Genomic DNA, 27,688 nt, shown 5'->3' on the forward strand with positions numbered 1-27,688 from the left:
AAAGAAGGGCTGGGGAGGGCTGTTACGGGTTCATTCCTGTTCCCCCAAAAATGACATTTTGAAGTCCTGGTCTCCAGACCATCAGAATGTGACCTTATCTTGGAAATAGAGTCATGGCAGGTATAACTATTTACAATGGACCAGGGTAGACCTTTCCTCCAATAGGTCTGGTGTCCTCATAAGACAGATAGAGAGGGCAAGTGTAACTATTTACACTGGACGAGGGTAGACCGTTCCTCCAATAGGTCTGGTGTCCTCATAAGACAGATAGAGAGGGGAGAAGGCCATGTATCAACACAGGTGGAGACTGAAGAGCTGCAGCTGCAATCCAAGGGACGTCAAGGATTGCAGGCAAACACCAGAAACTGGGAGAAGGAAGGAAGAGGTTTCAGATGTGGCCTTGCTGACAGCTTGCTTTCATACTCTGACTCCCAGAACTATGAGAGAATCAGTTTCTGTTGTTTTTAAGCCACAGTTTGAAGTACAGCAGCCCTGGGCCACTGAGACAAGGGCCACGAAAGTGGGTTGGAAACTGAGGCATGAATCAAAGCCTGCAGTCTTGGAGGCTTGTAGTAATCAGCCCGAGGGGTGCAGATGCAAAGTACCAGAAGTCTGTTGCCTTTTACGAAGGGTATTTATTTGGGGTAGAAGCTTACAGTCACAAGGCCCTAAAGAGTCCAATTCAAGGTACCATAAGAGGTACTTTCTTACCCAAAGTCTGTTGCCACGTGTTGGAGTAAGATGGTGGGCGATGTCTGCGAGGGTTCAGCCTTCTTCCCCTTAAGGCTCCGTGGCCCCAGCTTCATCTGATCTCAGCTGTGGGCTTCAGGGCTCGTTTCTCTCCCTAGGGCTTGTCCCAGCTGCTCTGCTCTTTTAAGGCCTGCTGTGAACTATCAGTTGAAAGGCTTGGGTCTCTCCCCAGAGCTCCAGCATCAAAAACTAACTCTCTCTTGGGAAGTGGCTGTGATTCAATTGATTGGGCTCCCATCGACCATATGGGAGGCCCTGGGTTTGCACCCCAGGGCCTCCTTGCGAAGGCAAGCTGGCCCGCGCCTGCGGAGAGCTGATGGCTGGCCCCCGTGGAGAGCTGATGGCCTATGTGCTGGCACAGCAAGATGACGCAACAAAAAGAGAGACAAGCAGACACAGAAGAACGCACAGCAAATGGACACAGAGAGCAGGCAGTGAGCAAGCCACAAGGAGGGGGCGTTAATAAACAAAATAAAAAATAAATATATAAAAAACAAACCAAAAACTCAACTCTCTGTTTTCCTTCTCTGTACATTTACTCAACTCTCTGTTTTCCTTCTCTGTACATTTACTCCTGTCTTTGACTGAGCATCCGTTTATAGCCCGCAGCTCTAGACTAGCTATAGGTGGGAATTCAGACTGAGTCGGCCTAATGACATGGTCAAATAAAAGCCCTAATCTTGATTTAATAAAGTGAAAATGAAAGCTCTGAACCTACAAAAATCCAATATTCCCAGAGGAACAGATGAGTTTACAAACACAATCCAGTATCTATTTTTGAAATTCATGAACAAGACCAAACTGTCCCAAGGCTACAGGAGAGAGGATGTATTTTAACAGCTGAAGGAAAACCACTGCTGGGGTTTGGAAAGGGAGGTGGCATAGTCTGGTTTGCAGAAGCCCCCAGTGTACTGGAGGACAGAACAAGCCCCAGGAAGAATCCTGGATGTCTGAACTGAGACTATGGTGAGCACTTGTATAGATGGGATCAAAACAGACCAACTATGAAGACGTGCTTTAGAGCTGGAGAGAGCAGGACTTCAGACTACAATGAAAAGGAAAGAAAAGGTGTAAAAATTGGCACCCAGAGAGTGGAAACAGCCATTTATGAAATGAGGAAGTCAAAAAGAGGAACGGATTTGGGGTGGGAAGGCAAGGAGGAAGGTCAAGAATTCACTCTAGGACATTATGGCTCTCCCGCGAGGTGTCCAAACAGAACGGACAAGGAGTGGGTTGGACCCAAGAGGTTGAGGCTCTGAGGTAGCGTGTCTGAGCTGGAAGCCTAACTCGGGAGTCTCGAGTCTTGAGTCATGACTTGGGGTCAAGGGGTCCATGTTGGATGAGAAGGGAAAGGGGCCAGGGGGAGAGGACAATGGGGAGGGGCGGCCATTTCCCAACACTGGGTCCATGGGAATTGCAAATGGGGAGCTCAGATGTGCTCACAGGTCATGTCCCCAACCGTGGGCTTGCGCTCAGCATCACCTCCACCTTCCCATCCTGGGTGACGCTACCTGGCATGGAGGAGCATCTCCAAGGCATGGCTGAGGTTACATGGCTTTATGTTTTGCAAGCCTTGACCTTTGGCAGGCCATCCCTGGAAGGTCTTCAGCTCAATTGTGAAGGAGAAAGATTCTGATGGTTAAAGAGAAATGGGGGATGGCTTGAGGGGCCACAGCACAGGGTATCCAGGGCAAGGGTCTGAGCTCCAGGATGGACAAAGTGAAAGCATCACGTGAGTAATTTACAGGAGGAGATGACCCCCTGACGTTTACGTGAGAAAAGTAAGGTGCAAAAAAAATGCCTATAATATGCCTTGATGATGCCAAAATCACATGGACGTGTGTGTCAGCGTGTGTACATGGCTTTTTAAATGCAGAAAAAAGTACAGACAGAGTGCCAGCAGACTGTCAAACATGGTTACCTGGCAGTAAGGGAGAGTAAAGGAAAGCACAGGATGCAAGCAAACAAAATAAAAAGAAAAGAAAAATGCATAAACTCCCTCTGTGAGCATAAAAAAGATGTAATTATATATTAAAAGGGTATTCAAGTATACTTCTTAATCTATGAATCTATGAACAGAAAGAAAAAAAAGTCGTACGTAACAATGAATGAGCACTCCGAGAAGCTTTTCCAATGCCAGGATGCTGGTAACCTCAGATCTGGGCAGTTCTCGCTTTCTATTTTTACCTTTCTATTTTTAAGGCTGATCCGTTGTCTTTTGTTTCCAAAACAAAGCAGAGTGAGGGCTACTACTCCATGGCATTTTCAATTAAGAAGTCAGTCTCACAAATTTGGGAAACCGCTCACTGCAAGTCAGTAACAATTTCTTCCGTGCTCTGATAAAGTTCTTTTCAATAAAGAAAACGAATGAAAAAAATCATCCCGTGACCCCATCTCCTCTTTCTGCATCTCTCTGCAACCTGAGGCTCTCTGGACCACCGTATCCAGTACCCATCTGCCAGGTGATAACAATCATCCCCCAAGATGACGTGAACTTGTTCTGCTCACCCCATCCGACTATGAACTCACCAGGTGTCCCCAACAGTCTCCTCTCTCGGTAGTTTCCACAAATATAGGCTCGGTTTCTCTCCATGAAGGGTTCCCTCCTGAGATGGCTGCCTACAGACAACTTCCACTCCAACAACCCCAAACTGGAATCCACTCTCTGTCCCCTCAATCTGCCTTGGCACATGTACCACCCCACACACAAAGCTGGGCAACCCAGGCAGGTTGGCTCTTCCACCTCCCTCTTGGAAGAGCACAGAACTTGTCCATCCCATACCTCTGTCCTCTCCCATCAAGCCACCTAGAGGCCCCCTGGTTGGTCTTCCATGCTCAGCTTCTCTAAATTACCTACATCATCATGTCACCTCTTCCCACCTCCTGAAGCTCCTCTATCTCTTGTCCTGGGACTCCTTGGTTACTCATGGATTCTGTGCACATCTGCCATCTAAAACAACTCATCCCCTCCTACTGCTCCTAGCTAAGATTCCTACTCCTTAGAAATTCTGCATCAGCGTCCACCTCAGCTCCTGCCCTATGGAGCCAGATGCCTCCTTCTCTTCATATCCTGAAGGCGAGAATCACCAAAAAGGCTACGTATCTATGGCCCTGCACCTTTCATCAACCAGAAGGCTTTACACTTTTACTCTATCCTGAGAATTTAAATCTCCCTTTTACGTGACAGCCTTGCCCCCAAACTACTCCAGCATAGATGTCATCATTGGTGGACAGGGAACAGGGACATTTTGGGATGTGGTTTCATTTATGCTTTCATATCTGTTCTTTACAAGCTATGATGAAAGCAGAAGAAGAGTTCTTTCTAGATTTTTTTTTTAAAAGGCAACTTGTAGCTCACAGGAAAGCAGAATACATTGCTCTTTTCTCCTTAAAGCAAAGTAACAATTTTACCAACTGTTCTTCCAAATACGCTGAAGACGGAGATGAGATGCAAGCATGTGGACATATTTAAGGATCTTTCCTTTAAACTAGGGACATGGTCGCTATTCTCTAAGAGGGATTAAGGCACAAATGCCTCTAAATAGAGATACAAGCTGTCTTATCTGCCAGTGGCTAAAAGGATGTGCCTTGTTGCCTGCCAACATTCTTTTTTTAAACTTAGTAAACTTTATTTCAACTTCCAAAAATAAAATAAAAAAGGGCAGCTGAACAAATTATCAAAGCACTACTTTAAAAAATGCTTTAGAAAGCCTATCAAATATGGTGGCAGCAGGTCCAATCCATTGCCCATCCTCATTTTGCTACTGTGTAATGAATTATATGGCCCTGGAATCAGGGAGCTGGTCCACAGGCTAATCATCCTGCCAAGAGAAGAGTGAGAGAAGATTGGGGCTCCCAGATGAGGGGCTGGGGGGTATAAGGAGAGAGAAGAGTGGCTATGCATTCCAGTTCATCTACCTCTGTGCCTCTGCAGTGGTGGTACCTGACCAGGGCAAACCTCTTCCCCAGGGGACAGTCAGCCACGACTGGAGATATGTTTGGTTATCACACGTGGAGGAGATGCTACCTGTAGCAAGTGAGTGGAGTCCAGGGATGCTAGTCAACATCCTATAATGCCCAGGATGGCCCCCCATGACCAAGAATTAGCCAGCTCTAAAATGTCAACAGTGCAGAGCTTGGGACATTCGGATCTACACTGCCATCAGAGAAGTCCAAGACCAAAACTGTGAGACATGGAGGCTGATGGATGGTTCTAACAGTTCTACCCATTCTTTCCCATTTTGATGGTAACCAAGGCAGCACTTTAATTGGGCCCCTGAAACTGACAGCACAGGGGGACCCATCTGAAGTGGTTAAGGACCCAGCTTCACTCTCCCCATCCCCAAAACATGATAGTTATCCATGATGATGATGATGGTTTTCAATGAATACTTTGCCAATTCTACCTCATGGCAGGCAGCAAAGCGTCCCTGTAACAGATAAAAAGAAGCAATTCCAAAAATCGCTGCCTGGCAACAATTGACTATAGTCTAATTTCTTTTTTTTTTTGGTCTTTATTTTTTTAATGTTACATTAAAAAATATGAGGTCCTCATATACCCCTCACCCCTCACTCCACTCCTCCCCCCATAACAACCTCCTCCATCATCATGGGACATTCATTCCATTTGGTGAATACATCTCTGAACACCGCTACACCTCATGGTCAGTGGTCCACACGATAGCCCACACTCTCCCACAGTCCACCCAGTGGGCCATGGGAGGACATACAACATCCAGTAACTGTCCCCACAGCACCACCCAGGACAACTCCAACTCCTGAAAATGCCCCCACATCACATTTCTTCCTCCCACTCCCTACCCCCAGCAGCCACCATGGCCACTTTCTCCACACCAATGCCACATTTTCTTCGATGACTAATCACAATAGTTCATGAATAGAATATCAGTAAGTCTACTATAATCCATACTCTATTCCTCCATCCTGTGGACCTTAGAATGGTTGTGTCCACTCCACCTCTATTTCAAGAGGGGGCTTAGATTCCACATGGATACTGGATGCAGTTCTCCTGCTTTCAGTTGTAGGCACTCTTGGCTCCCTGGTGTGGTGGTTGACCTTAATTTCATCACTGTTCAGAGAAAGCCTGGCAAGATGCAACACAAACCCACTGAGCCTACGGCCCTTTCCCTAGGATATATGACCCTTCTCCATTCCAGTTCCCCTTGTGTTCCCCCCGGAGGAGCTATGCTGCTTCTTTGTATCTGCATGTATGCTCCTTGCACTGTTACTTTAGGAGGGCAAGGATGGTTTGTCTGCCTTAGGAACTTCATATCCTAGCAAGATTCCCAGCACACTGTAGGTCTTGGGTAACTTTCCCTAATGCTGAATTTTGCACCTGATAATGTGTATGGAAATAGTTCACCTGCCACCCAACAGCAATAGATGTAATAACTAGGGGATATGCCATTTGCCCTCAAAATTTTTATATGGCCATTGATGTCTATAAAGTTGTTTTTTTTTTTTAAAGCAAGCTATTCCCTGGTTTAATCTGATTTCTTTGGATTAATGATTTTGTATTGGAACTCTACCTCTAATACAAGTATTCTAGAACACTCTGATAAGTGGTACATGGTAGGGTCCCAAGAGGAATCCAATGGAGAGACACTCATCCTAGTTCAGGTCTCGTTAGAAGCTTCTTCATAGAGTTAGCACCTAAAGGTTTGAGAGGAAGATTGGCTAGAGAATGGGCAAGGAGAATGAGCTTGCCAGTGTGAATAAAATGGCAAGAGTGGGGAAGCACTGACCAAGAGCTTCAAGAGGCTGGAGTCAGCAGGAGATGTTTCATCTGCAACGCATGGACATTAGGGGAGTGATGGAAGGGTTTTCAACCAAGAGACAAATGACTAAAGTTTAATTTTAAATGATTCCTGTGTTACTGCAGAGAGAATTTAGAGACAACGTTGAGAAATCTAGTTGAACCACCCGACAAGAGATGATAGGTTCTGAACCAGGGCAAGAGGGAAAAGGTGTAGGGCATCATCGAAACTTGGCTTGTGAGTGGACTGAAAGCTTCCTGCTCATGCGGAGCGGGTGATACCTCAGGTGAGCCTGGCTTGGCCATCAAGCTGACCCTTTACCCATCACATGGCTTTCCCCAAGTCATGGGTCCAACCAGGATGTACTGATTGCTAACTCCCTAACTCAATGCCCCATGCCCGCCAAGATGGCTCCCCTGTCTGTTTGGCTTGTTGTTTTTGCTCATTATTTTTGCTTGTTTTCTGCTTGTTTTTCGTTCCTTGTTTGTCTGCTCATTTTTTTCTTTAGGAGACACCAGGAACCAAACCTAGGACCTCCAACGTGGGAGGCAGGTGCTCAACTGTTCAAGCCACATTTGCTCCCTGCTCTTTTATTTTTTTCTCAAATGCTCACTGTTTTTCAGTTTTTTCTTTTTTCTCAATGTCTGCTTGTAGTTTGTCTTCTTTAGGAGGCATCTGGAACCAAAACTGGGACTTACCATGTGGGACAGAGGCACTCAACTGCTTGAGCCCCATCTGCTACCCCCCTCCATGTAGATTTTAAACTCTCAATAGATCTGCTTATTCCTATGCATCTTGCAAAAAATAACAGTTCTCCACAGTTCTGTGTCCTCTTGAGCAGGTATAAATTGGCCTCCTGGCTTATTCATCAGTTTGTGATGACTTGCAACAATGGCAGTCAATCTTTCTAAACCAGTAGTTTTCAACTAGGGTGATTTTACTCCTAGGCAATATCTAGAAACATCTTTAGTTGCCTCAGCTAGGGGGCCTGTTGGGGGCATCACACCAGGGATGTTGCCCAATATCCTACAAGGTACGCACCAGTTTCCCACGACAAAGGATCATGGAGTACGAAATGTCAACAGTGCCAACACTGAGCAACCCCCCTCTGGACCCAAGGGGCAATTTCTGCCAGCAATTTCTGCAAGCATAAATGGTGGGGAACAGATACAGGATCATGGGCTTTGGGCAGAGCCAAGGTCCATGGGATACTGGGACTTTGTCACAAGCTTGTTTCACCCTCCACAGTGAGTTACGCAGCTCTTATAAAATCCTATTCTACACTGAATGAGTTGGCCTCAGGAAAAAGTGTTCTCTCTTCAGAGAATGTGGTCGGCAATGCATGTACGGTTATCTTTCATGAAATACAGCAGTAGGAGGTCAAATACTTAATTCTGATAATGCCATGTGTGAACCTGCCAAATCACTGGAGTGTAATTTCAAACCCCAAAGCCTCTGCTCAACCCAGCAACGTGCCCTCATCAGCCTTCTGCTTGGCTTGACAAAACGCGATCGACACGTGCTCAGTGTTTCAGACAATATTGAGAGCAGATGTCGGGTAAGGAGGCTCACATTTAGAAAAGAAAATGTATATCCGGAGGGATTAAATCTATACTTCACTAACCGCGTTCACTCACAAAAGTGTGTCCCTCATCAAGCTGCATATCTTTAGCATCCTGTCCACAGATGGAGCTGATGAGATACTGAGTTCTCTTTTTTTTTTTCATTGTCTTTTTTTTGTTTTTAGGATGTACCAGGATCAAACCCGAGACCTTGTACATGGCAAGCAAGTGCCCAACCACTTGAGCCACGTCCACCCCGCAGAGTTCTCCTAGTGCTAAAGATGAGGAACTCCAAGTACCCGATTGGCCTCAGTTAACCCAAGTTTCAAGTGCTACCGCACAGAAAAAGAAAGATGCTATAAATCCATTAGAATAAGACTCAAAGATACACGCAGATCTATCCGTAGCAGGCCACTGAGTAGACAAACTCATTTTCCACCTTTCTGGATAAAGGGCACTTGGAAATGTGTATTGCCATGGAGCCTTTAAAGCACGCTGGGTTGACAATCATTTCTCTAGATCCAAAACATTTCACGAGAGCAGTGGCCCTGGTATTCGTTGCTATTTCTTTGCTACTGGGGAAATAAGTCTTGGTCAAAATCAGTGGAAAAAGGTTAAAGGAGGCCCTTCATACTTTCCCAAATATCTGACTATCATGCCCCTGAGAGTATCGGAAGGTCTCTTAAATTCCGTCTAGATCAAATGCTCGAGCACTCCAAGCACAAAGTTCTGTCTCGCAGCTGTAGCCCTGGCTGCACTTGAAATATAAATAGACCACATTCGACTTTAATCAATGCTGAGAAGACCCAAGGCCATATGGGTAAAAGAGAAATAAAGGGAACATTTACACCGTTGGAGTATGGTGCTGTGCCAGTGCAGAGAAATTCCATTACTTAAAAGATAAAAGTTGACAGATTTAGATAACCTTGGGTCAAATTCTGTTCCAGCGAAACCATGACTTGGGCACTTCCTGGTGTATATAATCTATATTCCTTCGAGATTCAAGCATCTGACTCAGACTGAAGAGAGGATAATTCCCTGAACTTAATCTCTGTTTGGAAAGCTACTCTCTTTCCCTGTTTTTTAAAAAAATTTGTGTTAACATATACACACCATAAATTCTGTCTTTCTTTCCTAACATTTTTAAGTACACATGGCATTAATTTCATTCACAATGTTATACTACCACCACTACCGACATTTTTCCAATCCTTGCCCCCCCAAACAGAAACCTGTCCCCATGAAGTAGTAAACTCCCCTCTAGCCCCTGGTACCCTCTAAGCTACTTTCTTTCTCTATGAATTTGCTTATTCTTGATATTTCGTATAAGTGGGGTCATACAATATTTTTCTCCTTGGTTTATTATTATTTATATTTCCTAGATACGTCCATCTTACAGCATTTCTTGCTAGTTTTCAATATCCAGCAGCCCAAGAATTCTGCATCAGGGACTTCTCTGGCAGGTACACACCCTCCCACCCCACTTCTATGAGATTCTTTCCTGGGATTTTGGATTTTGGGGTGGGAATGCACCTGGAGAGTCCGTCAGGTGTCGTGGTTCCTGCTCCAGGCAAGCAGGAGGTAATTCCCCAGAGCAGGGGGTCTTTGCCCAAGCATCCACGGAAGGCACATGCCCACAACGATCACACCCAGGATGCCTAAGGGGTGCAGCTGTCCCCCAACGGCGGTGCCACCGCCCAATTCCTTTTGTAGAAAGAACCCCTCTCTCCCGACTCCAGCCTTCTCCAAACTCAGTCCTTCTCAAGAAAAGCACCCAAGACTTTTATTTCCATCGTCAGTTCTGCGTGTTTCTCTTTTGTGATTTCTCCCTTTTGCAGCATCATGTCCCTTCATTTCCGGTGGCAAACAGGGACCTTGCAGCAAAACCTTACAAAGCACCTCAGGCACATACACTGCTCTTTTTTTTTTTTTTTAAGTTTGAGACTTCCTGTATTAGGAGAGAAGCCAAAGGGGTCTGCCTAAACCAGGTGAGAACAATTTGACGATACGATAGAGTCTACGTGCGTGCTTGAAAATAGTTATAAAGGAGGAGGAGTGCATCCAGCATCCATGTGGAATCTAAGCCCCTTCTTGATATAGATGTGGAGTGGACACAACCAAGTCAAGGTCCACAGGATGGAGGAATAGAGTATGGATTAGAGTGGACTTACTGATATTCTATTCATGAACTATTGTGATTAGTAATAGAAGAAAATGTAGCATTGGTGTGGAGAAAGTGGCCATGGTGGCTGCTGAGGGTGGGGAGTGGGAGAAAGAGATGAGATGTGGGGGCATTTTCAGGACTTGGAGTTGTCCTGGGTGGTGCTGCAGGGATAGTTACCGGACATTGTATGTCCTCCCATGGCCCACTGGGTGGACTGCGGGAGAGTGTGGGCTATGGTGTGGACCACTGACCATGAGGTGCAGCGGTGCTCAGAGATGTATTCACCAAGTACAATGAATGTCTCATGATGATGGAGGAGGTTGTTGTTACGGGGGGAGGAGTGGGGCGAGGGGGGTGGAGGGTATATGGAGACCTCATATTTTTTGAATGTAATATTAAAAAAATAAAGCCAAAAAAAAAAAACCCTAGTGAGATAGAGTCCTTTTCCGAACTCACAGTTTTATTTCATGGAACAAAAATAACTAGAAGTCTTCAGTGGAAATCCACATGCAGTAGTTTTCCTAACAAGTGTTTTAATGCCGTAAAACACCGGCCAAGTGGGAGTTTAGAAAAAAATACAAGAGCAGTGGGAATTCCCCTACCTGCTGGCTACTTATTATTTCCATGACTGAGATGCGTGGATGTCCATCTGCCCCGCCCCCCAAATCAGCAGAAAATTCCCTTTTAGGCCACAAAAGTAAAGGAAAACAAAGTCAACTCCTTCTGATCTCCTCTCACTGAATATACAATCGGTGTCTTCTCTGTGGAAGATGCTTACATTCCCCAGAAAAAGATGTCTTTAATCCATCCCTGGGGGCAGGAACTCCTTATCAACAGCACCTTTGGAAGATGTTATTTTTAGTTTAGGTATGACCAACTGAATCAGTTCGGGTTATAATCTGGATTACTGTAGTCCATTATAAGAAGGAAATTCAGACAGAGAGAGAAAGCCACAGGTAGAGAAACAAGCTGGAAGTCAAAAGAACCTAGAGGAGAAAGGAGAAGACCCCACTGTATTGCCATGTGATGGAAAAGCAAGGAGGGAAGTGGATGCGGTTCAAGCAGTGAGGTGCCTGCCTACCATAGGGAAGGTCCTGGGTTCCGTTTCCGGTGCTTCCTAAAGAAGATGAGCAAGATAGCAAGCTGATGTGACAAGATGATGCAACAAGATGATGCAACGAGGAGACACAATAAGGAAACATAACAAGAATCACAGTGAGCAGGGAGCAGAGGTGAGTCAAGCAATCGGGCACCTCCCTCCCACATGAGAGGTCCTGGTTTGGGTTCCCAGTGCCTCCTAAAAAAAAAACGAGCAGACACAGAGAGCAGACAGTGAGCACTAATGGTGGTGGTGGGGGGGAGAGATAAATAAAATAAATCTTTAATAAAGGCCAGCCAGAAGATACCAACTGCAGGAGAAAGCAAGCCTTCTAGCCTCTGAAACTGTGAACAGGTAATTCCTGTTGTTAAGCCAACCGTGGTATGGTATTTTGTTTTAGTAGCTGGGAAACTAAAACAATAATGTTTTGAGTACAGACGAGAAAGTAGACAGGTGCATGTTCCTCTGTGATAAGTGCCATGATTGGGGAAACCATGAGATGCTTCAAAAACATGGCAGGTGTGGGTACGTGCGTCAGAGAAGAAAAATGGGGTCATCAGGAGTGGCAGGAGGCGAGAGATGGGGAGGCAGAGGAAGGAAGCGCTGTAAGAAAGAGGTGGCCCGTGGGAGGCCTCAAGTGACAATGTGGATGGAACCTTGCAGAGACTGCAGGTAGCTTTCCATGCTTCAACAATGGAGAGCATGCTGGTGGCGAAGCTGGAGGACACCCAGGCCAGTACCTGGTGAGTCTTTTATAGAGAGCCAAGGAGCTCACTTTACTATGGTACCTCAGGAATCCACTGCAGATTTGTCCTCGGATCGGTATTTGGGAAGGATGTCTATGGCTATCAAGTAAAGAAGGATGTGAAGGAAGTGAGGCTGGGAGCAAGATTCCAGCAGGGAGACAAGGACAGACAGACAGATGGGGACCCAACTCAGGCAGAGTGGGTGGACAGGGAGGTAAATTGGAAGGGTGGTGGATGTGGGATTTCAGCATTGGTTAGAAAGGATGGGGGACAAGAAAAGAGAGACACTTCAAGAACATTTGCATCTTGGGCATCTGGGTGGAAATGGTTTTTCCCTATATGATAAAATTAGGTGGAAGAAGGATTTATGAGCTAAGCATTGGACACACCAAACTTGGGGTGTCTTTGAGTCACGTAGTCAGAGATATCTGTCAACAAGGAACGTTGGAACTGATGTGAGTTAATGAAGACAAGTGCAGTCCATAAGAGGTGGGTTGAATCGTGTATCCCAACAAACATGTTCCTAATCTTAAACCGCCACCCTGTGGGTAGGAACCCACTGGAAGGAGGACCTTTTGAAGATGTTATTTAGAGTTTAGGTGTGGCCAACTGAAGGACAGCGGGTCTTATCCTGGATGACTGGAGGTCTTATAAGGAAGTTAGAGAAAGGAGAAAGGAGAGGACATCACCACATAATGAAGGCAGAGACAGAAGCCAAGGAAACCAAAGAACTGCTGGCAGCCAGAACCAGAATGCTACAGACTCGGGAAGACAGCAAGCCTTGTGGAGACCTTGATTTTAGAGTTCTTCTCACTTCAAAATCATAAGCCAACCAACTCCTGTTGTTAGGCAAAAATCAGTTTGTGGTATTTGTCATAGCAGCTCAGGCAAACTAAGACACACTATGACTCCGGTTCCTGCAAATCCCACTCAAGTGGCTCTTTAGTGAGTGTCAGGTGCTGAATGCAACAGGAGGTGAAGGAAGGATGACTCCCCCTGGGGGTGGTCACCGCCTCTCCCGAAAGCAGGCAGGGAGAACAAAGGGCCTGGGGAAGGTCTTTCTAGGAACAGAGCCTTCCTCATGTGTAAGATCTGGGGCTATGTAGTCCACATGTGTTTTCACACACTGGACAAACATGACCTCGTTCTTCTCCACATGTGTGAGAAAACACACTCGGGGTGGTGGAGGGTCGAGAGGAAGAGAAGGGGTGTGGGGGTGAGATGCCAGGAATGGACTCACAGCTGGACCAGGAAAGGATGGCTGACTTCCTTCAGCACCGACTTCTCGTTGTGCACGTGCTGCTCCTGCTTTAGCCGGATCACGTCGGGGATGCTCATTACCTTCAGGGCAAAGACATGCTGCGCAGACTTCTTCCTGACCAGGTGCACACGGCCGAACGTCCCTGTGCCTGCAGAGGGAGAAAGAGACAGATGCCATCAGCTCTCCTGACGATGGGGGAAAGGACTCACAGTTCAGTGGACACGAGGCTATATGAGAACACACCCAGGTTGGCAGCTTACCATGCTACCGTAGGCCTGGAGGCGGGTCTACTAAGAAATTCCCATGTAGAATTTCCAGTGGAACCCACCTACTACACACAGAGAGAGAGAATATCAGCTGCCCCTAAACTGTTCTTTAATTTGCGGGAAACTGGCCATCATTTCTGTAGACCAGGCTTCCCTGAAAAACACGCGTGCACACACACTCACCAGGACAAGCATAACAAAATTACAGTAACCTTTCCTTCAAAAGGCGTTTTCCTCTTCCTCCTTTCTAGAGAAAGAGCCCTCATCTCAGGACCCTCTCTTCTCTGACACACAGTAATGCCTGCAAAACCCATTTCCTCTTTATTTTGAAGTCTGCCCTAGTTGTCTGCTGAAGTGGAGCAGGTACTCATCAACAGGGATCATTATTCAAGGGGGGAGAACACAATTACAAGCAATGCAAAAGAAACCAGATTTGTGTGTTGCTCAGAGTCAATCCAAGCACACACTCCATCATCTTCCTCCTCCACCCCATCATCTTTGTCTTCTTCCTCCTCCTCCTTCCTCCTTGATGTGGGCCAGGGCGCCATGTCTTCTACCCTTGTTGCAGGCTGCCACACACCTGATGCATTGCCAACCAGAGCACAACGCTCCCATCTGATGCCAAAGCTGGATACCCCATGTCCATGAATGCTCCCCCACGTTGTAGCCCCTATGATGTGGCCTTAGCTTTGGGCACACTCGCTGGACCCAAGCCACAGCCTTCTAAACCATGCCCTCCTTTCACCATGCTTCTGCCATCATTTATTTCCCTAAAACACAAAGTCAGATGTGGCCATTTCTCACCTTTGAAATCCTTTGTGGTTCCTCCACCTGTAAAGAGAATCCCTCCACCTTAGCCCAACCCTCCACATCCTTGTCAATGGCCCAGCCCATCTCAGCTTTCTCAAAGATTGGGAAAGAACGTTCCTCCTCCTGGACAAACTAGCTTATTGGTGATTGCCCAAACCATCTGTCCCTGCCTGCCAAAATCAAAACAAATGTCGCACTTGCTTGCATAAATATCCTGACCCCAACGTTCAATCCCCAAAGCTCTCTCCCCATTCCTCGTTCTACCCGGTTTTGGCTCTGTTTGGCCATCTAGGTGGTCCACAAAGTGCTGGGGAAGAGAGGAAGAAAGCAGCTGCCTTGGCCATTTAGGAAGCGATGATGGGAAGGTCTTCCCGGTTAAAGATTTACAGATTTGGAGAAGCAAAGAATGGGCAGGTATTTATCAGGGGGCTTTGTAGACCAATGGTAGTTTGCACGGCACTGGATCATGAGTCCCTTTTTCAAAAATATCCATCTCAGTACCTCAAATTAGACCTTCTCAGATTCTAGGAGTAACCTAACAAAGCAGCACACCCTGGGTGACTTAAAACAACGGAACTTACTCCCTCACTTCTTGAGACCAGAGGTTTGTAACTGGTGAGTCAGGAGGGATGTGTCCCCTCCCAGGTCGCTAGGGAAAAATTCCGTCCCTTGCCTCTCCCGGTTTCTGGTGATTGCCGGCAATCCTGGGAGTTCCTTGGCTTGCAGATGCATCCCTCCACCCTCTGCCTCCTGCATCTTCATTGACCTTGCCCTATTTCCAGTTAAAGTCAAGTTCCCAGGACCAGTGGTCAAGACTTGAACATGTTCTGGAGGAGGGACATGATTCAACCTGCACCACAGACCTTCCTAAATCCTAGACGTTTCACTTAAAATTTATTCCATAAACGGGAATTGTGGGTGCATCCCATGTGCTGGTTCCATGCCAGTCTTTGAGATCTCAGAATGTCTGCTGACATTTTCCAGGGTGACGTATACATGAAACGGTTAAGAAAAGTATCAAAGGATACCTCGTCGAAGACCAAGACTTAGAGTTTGGGATGTGGCAGAGAGTGATTAGATGATGGTACAGATGGTCATTCAAGAAGAACGCTTTCCAGGGACACACATCCGAGCTGAAGGGGAGAGCCACAGAGGAACCATCCCAGAGGATCTGGGCCATGGAGGCTCGCTAAGCCTGAGTAGAGAGTTGGGATTGTATGTACTATTTTATTTATAAGAAAGGAGGGCTGAAGAGTGGCAGGACTGAATCTACATTCCTCGAGAACCCTGACAGTTGCTCTGAGAAGGGGATGCAGGGTGAGCTGTGTCCCCTAATAAGTCATTCGAGTTTCAGCCCCTGGACCTGTGAATGTGAGCTTGCTTGGGAATAGGGTCTTCACTGATGGAATAAGGCAGATTAAAAAGAGATCGTATGCGAGTAAGCAAGGTCAACAAGATGGCTGTCCTTTTAAGAGGAAACCTGGGGAAGGGGATGTGGTTCAAGTGGTTGAGTTTCCACCTACCACATGGGTGGTCCCAGGTTAGGTTCCTGGTGCCTCCTAAAGAAGACGAGCAAGTCAGCAAGCTGATGCAACAAGATGATGCAACAAGAGACACAAGGAGGAAAACATAATGTGAGACACCACAAAGGAGGGAGCAGAGGTGGCTCAAGTGATTAGGCACCTTCGTCCTACATGGGAAGCCCAGAGTTCAGTTCTCAGCGCCTCTGAAAGGAAGAAGAGCACACAATGAATAGACAGTGAGCGCAAACAATGAGGGGTGGGGAGAAATAAATTAAATAAATCTTAAAAAAGAAAAGGAAATCTGGGCACAGGCAGACACAGAGGGGATATGGGGCAGACTGGAGTGGTGCGGCCACAAGCCAACCAATGTGAACGATGACCAGCAGACAGCAGAAGCTGGAAGAGGCATGGAATGCACTCTTCCAAACAGGCTCCAAGGGCATGCAATCCTGTCCATGGCTTGATTTAAAGATAAATTTCTTTGGTTTTAAGCTTACACCCCACATGTGGTCTTTTGTTACAGCAGGCCTAACAAAGTAAGACAACGACCCTAAAAAGTGACCAATTTGGAACTATGATGGTTTCTCAAAGCAGGGTGGTGACACGTGCAGATGGAGAAGGTGGATTCAGAGATCAGAGAGAGAGGTGACAGGACTTGCCGTTGAATAAGGGACTAAAGCATGGAGAGGCGAGGGGCATGGATTTGTTGTGGCAATGAGTTTGAAGTGGGTGACATGGACCCAGCATGTCCTGCAGACATACAATCCAAGAAGCAGCAGGTAGGTTCCCTGGACCTGGGCAGCCCTGGGCAAAGCTCTCTTTGAAGTGCCACTTTGATGCACAAAATCTCATCAATGAACACCCAAGATCCCTGAAGATTTGCTGGTGGGAAAGTAAAATGGCGCAACCATCTGTGGAAAGCAAGATGGCGGGTTCCTCAAAAGGCTAAACACAGAGTTGCCATATGACCTAGCAATCCCAATGCTAGGCATACAGACCAAAAAATAGAAAACAGGGACTTGGATACGTGTGCCCCAATATTCACAGCAGCCAAAAGGCTGAATCAGTGGATGAGTGGAAAAAACAAAATGTGGAGTATACATTTGATAGAAAATTATTCAGCCACAAAAAGGAATGAAGCTTTGGTGCCTGCTACAACATGGATGAACCTTGAAAACATGTTAAGAGAAGTAAGCCAGACAAAGGATACATATTGCACGATTCCACTTACAAGAAATAGCTAGACTAAGCAAATTCATAGAGACAGAAAGGAGGTGAGAGGTTACTAGAGGCTGAAGCGGGGGGAAATGGGGAATTACTGCCTAATGGGTACAGATTTCTTGTGCTGATTGAAACGGTTTTGGAAATAGACAGTGGTGATGGTTGTACAACATTGCGAGTATAATTAATGCCACTAAAATCTACACTTAAAAATGGATAAAATGGGAATTTTATAATTATTTTACCACAGTATTTTTTAAAATGTTGACTTGTTGCTCACTGTGGATTTTTGCATTGTTTTAATGTTCTTAAATATTTCATTAAAATATTATTGATTGTAACTGCCCGAGTTTCTGGCACTCCTGGAAATTTTGCCCTTAACTCTGCATAATCACCCGCAGGTATTTAAACCCAGTGGTTTTGTCTCATAGTTTTAATCCTTCTGCCCCACGTCATGTGGCTCTGTAATGCAAAATTTAAATATCACTGTATATATGTAAGAAGCCATCTGATGGATAAAATGGAACATATGTCAAGGATGGCGTCAACTACACTTCTCTTTTCTTCCTTTAGTGGAGAGGACCAAGAGGAGGATATGCTACTATTAGCAAGGTTAAAAGCTCAAACCCAGGGAAGCAGATTTGGCTCAACTGATAGAGCATTCACCTACCACACCGGAGGTCCGCGGTTCAAACCCTGGGCCTCCTTGACCCGTGTGGAGCTGGCCCATGCACAGTGCTGATGCGCACAAGGAGTGCCAAGCCACACAAGGATGTCCCCTGTGTAGGGGAGCCCCACACGCAAGGAGTGAGCCCCATAAGGAGAACTGCCCTGTGCAGCCTTCCCAGGGGTGGTGCGGCACACACAGAGAGCTGGTGCAGCAAGATGACGCAACAAAAAGAGACACAGATTCCCAGGGCCACTGACAACAATGCAAGCGGACACAGAAGAATACACATGAAAGGACACAGAGAGCAGACAACTGGGGGGTGGGAGGAAGGGGAGAGAAATAAAAATTTAGAAAATAAATAAAAAGCTCAAACCCAGCCCTTGTATAAATGAATTAACTTGGAAATGTTGTTTCTATAATGTAAAGATTAATCCACATTAAAATACATTTAAATGTATTTTAACTTTTCAAAAGAGCACCATAATCCTTCGACAAATCAAAGAACATCTTGGGTCGCTAGGTGACAAACACCCAAGCCACATCCTCTCTCATGGAATGACAATCAAGCAGATGGGAAAAGAGGAAAGAGGATTCCAAGATGGTTTGAGAAGGAAGAACCCTGCACAACCATCACACAACAATGGATTTCCTCTCCTCGTCGACAGAATTTGGAGCACCGCTTATCACATGTGGTCATGTGAAAACCAAAGCAAAGCTGTAAGTCAACAATAAGCTTTTTTAGCATTTCCTATAAATTAGAATTTCTGCACGGTTAAACAGGAACTCCATCTACTAGCCTATTGGGGAGAGGTAAGTAACTTTGGCTTTTAACAGAAGTTTCCAATGATGAATATTTTATTACAGCTGAAGCAGACAGTGATCTACAAAATGAGGAAAATAAACTGTTGCAGAAGTACTGAAGCAAAGTGTGAAAAATAAGACATTTTTAGAGTACGTAGTTATTGAAATATAAATTAGAGGTAAAAACAGAATTTTTTTAGAGTCAGGCAGTAGTGTGGTAATAAAATTATGAGGAACCAGGTCAAAAGGGGGAAATGTATAGACAGGGTGTCAAGGAGAGTGAGCTGAAAAAATTTAGGGTGTTTGTGAGGAGTTATTGATATTTCCTTCGGGCAAAGAGTATTCCATTGGGAATTAGAAACAATCAAGCTTTGCCTCCAATTAGATCTATGAATTTGGGCAAATGAACTAATTAACCCCTTTCGCGCTTAGATGGCTCCTCTCTCCAAAAAGATGGCAATTTTATTATGAAATATATAGAAGCCTGGCCACACCCTAAAATTCTAAAAACAAAAAGGCTGGCAGCCATGAAGCTGAAAATCCCTCGGGTGCCTTCCTCCACAATTGTCTTTCTCTATCGCGCATAATGAGGAACCAGCTCATTATTTCATTGTATTTACCGGATAATCTCTTTTACTTTGAGCACTTGTACTCGACTCTCAAACTGAGGGTTTTCTAGGCCAGTCAACAACACAGCTATGACTCAACAGATTTCTTGCCTCTCTGCAGCTCCTTCTTCCAAGCGTTCTCAAAATTGCGTGAGCTCTCAACACAGAACTCAAAAGTGTACTTAGCACCGCAGTTGCCCTGGGAGAAGTAGGAAGTTGCTCAACTGTAGCATCAGATTCTAAGACCGAAATGGTAAACAGCCTGGTTCAAGGTGGACAAAACCCACAGGGTGCGATTTTTAGTTTATCAGCGTAAACGCACTGAAGACACAAGAAAACATTTAATGGTGTTGGTCTACGTCGTCACTGCAGTAGGTTTGGAGAAGGGCTCCACTTCCGTTTTGTTCTCACCAGGTCAAGCAGAGAAAGTTCTGGAACACCAGCTTCTCGGATTCAGTGTTTCCACACAGTGGGCAAGCACGTGTGGTCCAGAAGAAGAGCTGAAGTTCTGGGGAATGCCTCACCTGGTAGATAGCATGTAAGGGATTGCCAATATGATTCAAAAAAGATCTCTCCCAGTGTTGAAAAAGTTACATCAAGGCCAATTCCCAGGTTTTGACCATGTACTGTCACCATGGAAGATTATCTGAAGATGTGCATGGGAACGCTTCTCTCCTAACTGTTCTTTTGCAACTTCTTGTGCATCTTATTTCAAAATGAAAAGTTATTTTTTTTAAAGTATCTCCATTTCATGCCAAAGAGAGTTGTAAAACTTGTGGCTCTTTTCCATGGAGCCCAGTGTTATAAATCCACAGATTCAGGGTTTGGCCAGAGAGATTTTGCTAAAGGCATTTTAGGAGAGAAGGCTTTTTCCTCCTGACGAATCTAAATGTCTTCAGTCTTATTTACCTGGAGGTCCAGGGGACAGGGAGATTAAGCGGATTTGGCTCGACGGATAGAGCATCCGCCTACCACATGGGAGGTCCGCGGTTCAAACCCCGGGCCTCCTTGACCCGTGTGGAGCTGGCCCACATGCAATGCTGATGCGCGCAAGGAGTGCCCTGCCACGCAGGGGTGTCCCCCGCATAGGGGAGCCCCACACGCAAGGAGCGCGCCCCGTAAGGAGAGCGGCCCAGCGCAAAAGAAAGTGCAGTCTGCCCAGGAGTGGCACCGCACACACACACAGCTGATGCAGCAAGATGATGCAACAAAAAGAGACACAGATTCCCTGTGCTGCTGACAAGACTAGAAGTGGACACAGAAGAACACACAGCGAATGGACACAGAGAGCAGACAACGGGGGGGGGGGGGGGATGGGGGGATGGGGAAGGGGAGAGAAATACATAAATGAATAAATCTTAAAAAAAAAAAAAAGAGCAATCCAGATCACCTGCCTTTTTCCTTTCCACTCCACCCAAGGGGATAGTTGTCCCCCTGCCAGTTGCTATACATAACTCGGCGCCCCCTGTATGCTTTCCTTAAGTCATTCCAACTTTTAAAAACCGTGTTGTTGTGGTTTTTGGGGGCGGTACTGGGGACTGAACCCGGGACACTGTATATGAGAAGCAGGTGCTCAACCATTGGGCTACACGCGCTCCCCATTAAAACTGTTATTTACTGGGCAGCAGGTGTGGCTCAAGAAGTTGAGCACCTGCCTCCCACAAGGGCGGTCCCAGGTTCGGGTCCTGGTGCGTCCTGAAAAAACAAAAATAAAACAAACAATAAGTAAAGAAATGAAAAAAAAAAAACAACTCAAGGCAGCCAAGGTGGCTCAGGGATTGAGCACCCGGTTCAAAAAATAACACACAAAAACTGTTACTTACTTGCCTTTTTCACCACACATTCAGTCCACTGCTGTATTTACTGAAAAGAATTTAAATATTTTCGGCAGCACAAAAACAGGCATTTCCTACAGCTTTCCAGTAAAAGGCCCTGTGAGCTGTCACCATCAAGTTTTCAGGCAAGGGCTACTCACAGCCACGCTCCCCTTGGCACTGCCCGGCTGCTGGTAAAAGTCAAATGAACACAAAACGTGGACTGGAATCTCCCAATTCAACCCCATGCTCCAGCCTCTCAGCTGCTGTCCTCTGCACAGAGATTCCTAAACATGGAACTAATGACAAAGGATCCATCTTCTCAGCTCTTAAGATACCTATAATCAAATAAACCTAGCACCAACAGAACACCTCAGGTCTGCAAATGCAGTTGAACCTGGCACAGGATGAAATGGTCAAGCCACACTGTGTCAGCCTTTGGCTGCTGCGGAACAAATCCAGAGAGCGATGAAGAAGAGGTAGTCAAATAATTCCCCGTAGGAGCTAAGCAAGGCTTGGAAGTTCAGCCTGCAAGGGTAAGGATTAAACTACCAATAGTTGCAATTAAGTGAATTTTTGCATTTATATATGGTTTTTCTTTAAACTTTTTTCAATGTGGTAACATATATGTTTGCCATTTTTACCATTTTTTTAGGAGGTGACGGGGATTGAACCCAGGATCTCGTACAGGAGAAGCGGGTGCTCCACCACTGAGCTACATCAGCTCCCCTTTTACCATTTTTACATATACAATTCAGTGACATTAAATGCATTTACAAGGTTGTGCCACCATCACCGACAAGACATTTGCATCAACCCAAACAAACCAAAGAGTGACTGCCCATTTAGCAGTCACTTCCCATTCTCCCAGCCCTTGCAAACCTCTAATCTACTTTCTGTCTCTGTGAATTTGCTTATTCTAGATATTTCATGTAAATGGAATCATACACTATCTGTCCTTTTGCATCTCTTAGCCTAATGAAGGCAGTTATATGTAAAGAAAGAAGAGCTGGCGTGCTTCTCCAAAGCAGAAACAGGCACACTAAGTTGGCTTTTGTATTTAGACCCTGCCTCAAAGACAAATGAAAACCCTCTAAGAAAGAAAAGGAGAGAGGAGAGAGGGAGGGAGGGAGGGAGGCAGGGGAGGGGAGAGAGGAGAGGAGAGAGAGAGAGAGGAGAGAGACAGAGAGAGAGAGAGAGAAATAAAGGGAGTGAAAGAGAAAGAAAGAAAAGGGAGAAGGAAAGAGAAAGAGTGAAAGAAATAAAAAGAAAGGAAAAAGAAAGAGAAAGAAAAGAAAAAAGAAAAGAAAAGAAAAGAAAAGAAAAGAAAAGAAAAGAAAAGAAAAGAAAAGAAAAGAAAAGAAAAAAGACTTGATTGCATACCATGGAATGAAAAAAACCATACCAGGGTGAAAAGCAAATAATAAACAGGACCTCATCAAAATCCACCCGACAATATTGTACGACTTCCATTTTCCTTTAATAATAGCCTAGATGTCTTTCAGGTAGTCCAAACTACTCCTGAGAGCTAACTGAAAACAAGGGTTCTCAAACAAAGCCTAGTGCTTAAGCAGGAGAACTAACATTTAGTGACTTCAAAGCCCCTCAAGAGCTTGCAGACATCCTAGAACTGGATAAGGATCTCTAGTCTGGGGCTGCAGAGGTCCTTAAAACTCTAAACCATGAAGAGCTGTTAAGAGGATTAAACAACGTCCCTGTCACTGGGCTCCCCACCAGGGCAGGGCAGCAATCTCCTAGGAGAAGTTCTCCTGGGAATAAACAGCCACTAGATGCCATCTCACCCCTCTCCTCAGTGATGCTGACGGAGGTGAACTCCTCCAGGGAGCCTCTGATCACCAAGGAAAGACATGAAGGAAAGGACACTCTTTTTCCACCATCCTGAAAAAAAGGGTGTTCGCCCAAGATCAGCCATCACATGCCCAGCTCTTGCCCAACACATGCTCGTTTAGCACAGGAATACCTAAATGATAACAACAATTTTAAAATACTGGCTCATATGGGTATTGGATAATCTTAAGATTTTCTTTTTGAACCTGGAATATTATTTCGAAAATATGCTGAATTCTTAGCAAAGCATTAAGTTAAGAAAGAGATTCAGACAGATTAGAAAAGACTATTTGTTAGCAGAGTCTTTGAATGTGCCCATTGAAAATACAATAATGGACAGTTAAGTGATTAAAAGTGGTAAAAGAATTGAGCAGGTGACATTTACAAAAACAATTTCAACTGTATTTTTGAACCTTAGCAACCAGCAATAAAAATGAAACTTGAGAAAGCCAAATAAAAATAAAAGCTGAATAAATTGGACTCAATTCAGGTAAGCACAGCTGTGGTACAGGAGGTGAGTTTAATGAGTTCACTCATCTAAAATGCTTTTTTATTTTTCTTTAACAAATAAGTCCTTTAAAATTTTGAGTCGAACAATATACAACACTCAACATGAATGAAGACAACATTTTACATTGTCTATTAAAACACAAAAACAACAGATATTTTACAGTGCATTAAATTATAATGTTTCAAATAAAAGACTCAAAATGTATAACCACAAAAGAAAAAGGAATTCTCTCTTCCTTCCTCTACCACACTAGCTTTGGATGATACCTGGGCGAGTCTTCACCAAAAAAACAAAAACAAAAACAAAGAAAAAGTCCTCAAAATATTCATGATATAACCCAGGCAGGGTAAAGACACCGCTCCACAATGCCCATCCATTTGTGTGATGTCATGCCACCACCTGCACCCCCAAATACTAGAAAACATGTATTATTCTTTAGAGCAGGGTTTCTCATCCACAGAGTAATGACATTTGGGGCTGTATAAACCTAAAATGGACACGAAATGTCACCGGGTGTACTCTGGGAGGCAAAATCAACCCTGGCTGAGAATCAGGACCTTACATAAACACTGTGTGGCTGTCTGAATCAAAAACAAAGATGTTTCTGAACTAATGCATTCCTGTGGTGTGAGACCCTTTGATTGCATTAGATTCAGTTAAAGGGCCTAGATTAGATCACTTGATTAGATCAATTTTGATTGGACTACATCAATGAGGCATGACTAAGTTGGGTCTCTGCCCTCTTGCTGGGTCTTCTATAAACTGAGAACGCAGAGGGACACAGAAAAGGGGGCTCTGCAATTTTGACTCAGCTGTGTGAGACGGAGAACTAGAGGATTGCTAGCATCCAAAGCTGAGGATTCCAGTCCCCAAGAGGCTGGGCTCATGGAGAAAGCAGAACAGCCGAGGCGGAGAGCATGCCCAGAAAGACACAAGCCCTATGCCTGACCCTTCACAGCTGAGCTCCTGAAGACGGTGAGTCTCAAGAGGAAGGGAGAGACCTTGGCAGAGATTGGCCGCCATCTTGTTTCACCATGTGGCAGGATGCTGGATAACCAGTAGCTGACTTTGGTGAGAAAGCTTCTCTGATGGGGCCTTGATTTGGACATTTCCCACCTCGGAACTGTAAGGTTTTCCCCAAATAAATCCCCTTTATAAATGTCAACCCATTTCTGGTACTTTGCATTGGCAGCCCTTGTGGCAAACTAAGACACACTGCCCAATGGAACTTTCTGACATGACGAAAATGTTCTGTATGTGGGCCAATACATCAGCTAAAAGCTACGCCTGAATCCTGAGTATATCAAATGTGGCTAGTGAGACTGAGGGACTGAACTGTTTAATTTCATTTAATGAGGTTATTGGCTACCACATTGGATGACACAGCTTCACTTTTCCATGAGTCCATCCACACATGACACTTTTGTAAAGCAAAGTTATTCACTTCGAATTTAGAAATGTTGAGAAGACTCGGGTTTGGACAATTAAATGGTTTTATGCAGTCCAAGTTATGAATGCAGCACAGCTTTAAAGAAAAAGAGTTCAGTATAGAGAAGCTGTGCATTATTTCAACCAATACTGGTATTTTATTTCATGGCAGAGGCTGGACACAAGGTTAAGAAAGCAATGACTGGGAAGTGGACTTGGCCCAGTGGTTAGGGAGTCCGCCTACCACATGGGCGGTCTGCAGTTCAAACCCCGGGCCTCCTGACCCGTGTGGAGCTGGCCCACACGCAGTGCTGATGTGTGCAAGGAGTGTTGTGCCACGCAGGGGTGTCCCCTGCGTAGGGGAGCCCCACGCGCAAGGAGTGCACTCCATAAGGAGAGCCGCCCAGCATGAAAGAAAGTGCAGCCTGCCCAGGAATGGCGCTGCACACATGGAGAACTGACACAAGATGACGCAACAAAAAGAAACACAGATTCCTGTGCCACTGACAACAACAGAAGCAGACAAAGAACACGCAGCAAATGGACACAGAGAACAGACAACCGGAAGAGGGGGTGGAATGGGAGAGAAATAAATAAAATAAGCCTTTAAAAAGAAAATGGTTTTATGCAGTCCAAGTGATGAACGCAGCAAAGCTTTAAAGAAAAAGAGTTCAGTATAGAGAAGCTGTGCATTCTTTCAACCAATACTGGTATTTTATTTCATGTGAGAGACTGGACATGAGGTTAAGAAAGCAGTGATTAACAAGGCAATTCTGCTTCCTGGCTTTATTTATGGCGTGGTCAGAAAGCCAGAGAGTAAACAATAATTATAATAACTTTGATGAGTTCATTTAGGTTTAATGAGTTTATTTAGCTTGATGACTTAGAATCGGTTTAGTACAGGTTGTAGAGGGACATAAAGATGGGACCTGCCTTGGTGTAGGGGTGAGGAGAGGCCCCTTTGAGGAAGTAAAATTTTGCATGAGAAGTGGAAGGCTGAGTCTGCTGCAGATGGATGGGTCAGATGGGTAGTTCTGGAAGTGGGAGTGCCTGGGCAGAAACTTAACAATGGGTACCAGGCCAGGGCTACAGGGAGCAAGAAGACTCCTGAGGATGGAGGGAAAATGATAAAGCAGGACCAGAGAAGGGAGGGAAGTAGCAAATCTTGAGTGAGGGCTTCCCCTCCAGGCAGAAACAGGAGAGGGGCTGTCAGCATGGAGTGAGTGGACAGCTCTGTGCTTGTGTGCTGTTTTAAGATTTCTCAGCTGTCCCTGAGAAGAAGCTACTGAAAGAGGGCAAGAATGGAAAAAGCATCAGGTCAGAGATGAGGATGATAATCTGGGGGCAGTGGGGAGAGATGGTGCTTTGAGGTAGTTGGGAGGGGAAAAAATGGGCATGGCTATCAAGTGGGTGAGAGAGGAAGAGGGAAGGGTGGAGAACGGCTGTAGTTCAGGGTTTCGGCATCTGAGTGGTTGGTGATATTAACTCTGATAAGAAACCCCAGCAGAAGGGCGGAGGATTTTCTGGGTTGTTCTGTTTGTAGAAGATGACAAGCTCCATTTTGGACCCTGTAGCAGTTTGATATTATTTATGAATTCCAAAAAGAAATATGGATGATGTTTGTAAACTGGTCAGATCCTCTGGCAGGATAACCCTTTGATTGTATTAGATTCAGTGGAGACGTCTGATTAAATTATGCTAAGATTAGGGCTCTGATCTAATCACGTCGTTAGAGTGTGACTCAACGTCAAGTCCCAGCCCCTTGGGGATAAAGCAGACTCTCACAAGGAAGTAGACACACAGAGAAGAACACAGAGGAAGAGAGACAGCTCATTAGACACAGCAGAGGCCCCGGGAAGAGAGGTGAGCCTGATAGTCTACAGCTGACCTTGTGAAGAGACCAGAACAGCTGAACCTGGAGAGAAACAAGCCCCAGGAAGAGAGATGAGCTTTATACCCCCTACAGCTGAGATCAGAAGCTGGGACCGAGAGGAATAGCCAGGACCACAGGATCTTAAGAGGAAGGAGGAAAGCTGAACCCTCGCAGATATCGCCCGCCATCTTGAGAGGTGAGTTTTAAGCCTGAGAGTTTACGGCTGGCCTTGTAGAGCAACGATGAGCCATGGGAAGAGAGATGAGCCTTATACCAGCCTACAGCAGAGATCAGAAGAAGCTAGGACCATGGGGCCTTAAGAGGAAGAGGAAGGCTGAACCCTCACAGGCATCGCCCACCATCTTGCTTCAACATGTGGCCAATGACTTGGGGTAAGGAAGTACCTCTCATGGTACCTTGAGTTGGACTCTTTAGGGCTTTGTGACTGTAAGCTTCTACCCCAAATAAAAACCCTCTATAAAAGCCCACAGAGTTCTGGTACTTTGCATCAGCACCCCTTTGGCTGACTGATACAGACCCTATGGATGTGCTGAGGTTGAAGGTCCTGTTGGACATGCAGATGAACAACTGGATTTGCATCTTCCAAAGGTCAATAGAGGACTCTGCTCACCCAGCAAACACTCCCTGTTTCATTTATTGTATTAAAAACAGTTCAATACAATTATAGAATGTTGGCAAACAAAAATTAATTTAAAAACTTTGTATCAGGCTTCTGAAATATATACACGTGAGAAACACTTTACTATGGATATCAGTTGAGATTTATAATATTAAATGATTTATAACAGTAAGTTTTTATAATATAGTGATTTATAATAAGAGTATGTGTACGTTCATTTATTCAGCAAATATTAAACACCTAAAATATAACAAGATCCCAAGAGGTGTTGCAGCTACAATGATAAAGTGAAACAGACTCATTCCCTATTCTAATG

At 45.2% G+C, this 27,688-nt stretch overlaps 1 protein-coding gene across 3 annotated transcripts in view; it reads right to left on the minus strand.

Annotated features, from left to right (window-relative positions):
* LOC101437321 (protein kinase cAMP-dependent X-linked catalytic subunit) overlaps positions 1–27,688 on the minus strand; it is a 172,606-nt gene that overhangs the window by 117,643 nt on the left and 27,275 nt on the right. For all 3 annotated transcript variants that reach the window (XM_058291717.2, XM_058291716.2, XM_058291715.2), the window contains exon 2: positions 13,339–13,507. In XM_058291717.2, coding sequence (XP_058147700.1) covers positions 13,339–13,507 — 169 coding nt within the window. The remainder of the gene's footprint in view (positions 1–13,338; positions 13,508–27,688) is intronic.

Source organism: Dasypus novemcinctus, chromosome X, assembly GCF_030445035.2.
Source record: "Dasypus novemcinctus isolate mDasNov1 chromosome X, mDasNov1.1.hap2, whole genome shotgun sequence".
Lineage (NCBI taxonomy): Eukaryota > Metazoa > Chordata > Mammalia > Cingulata > Dasypodidae > Dasypus > Dasypus novemcinctus.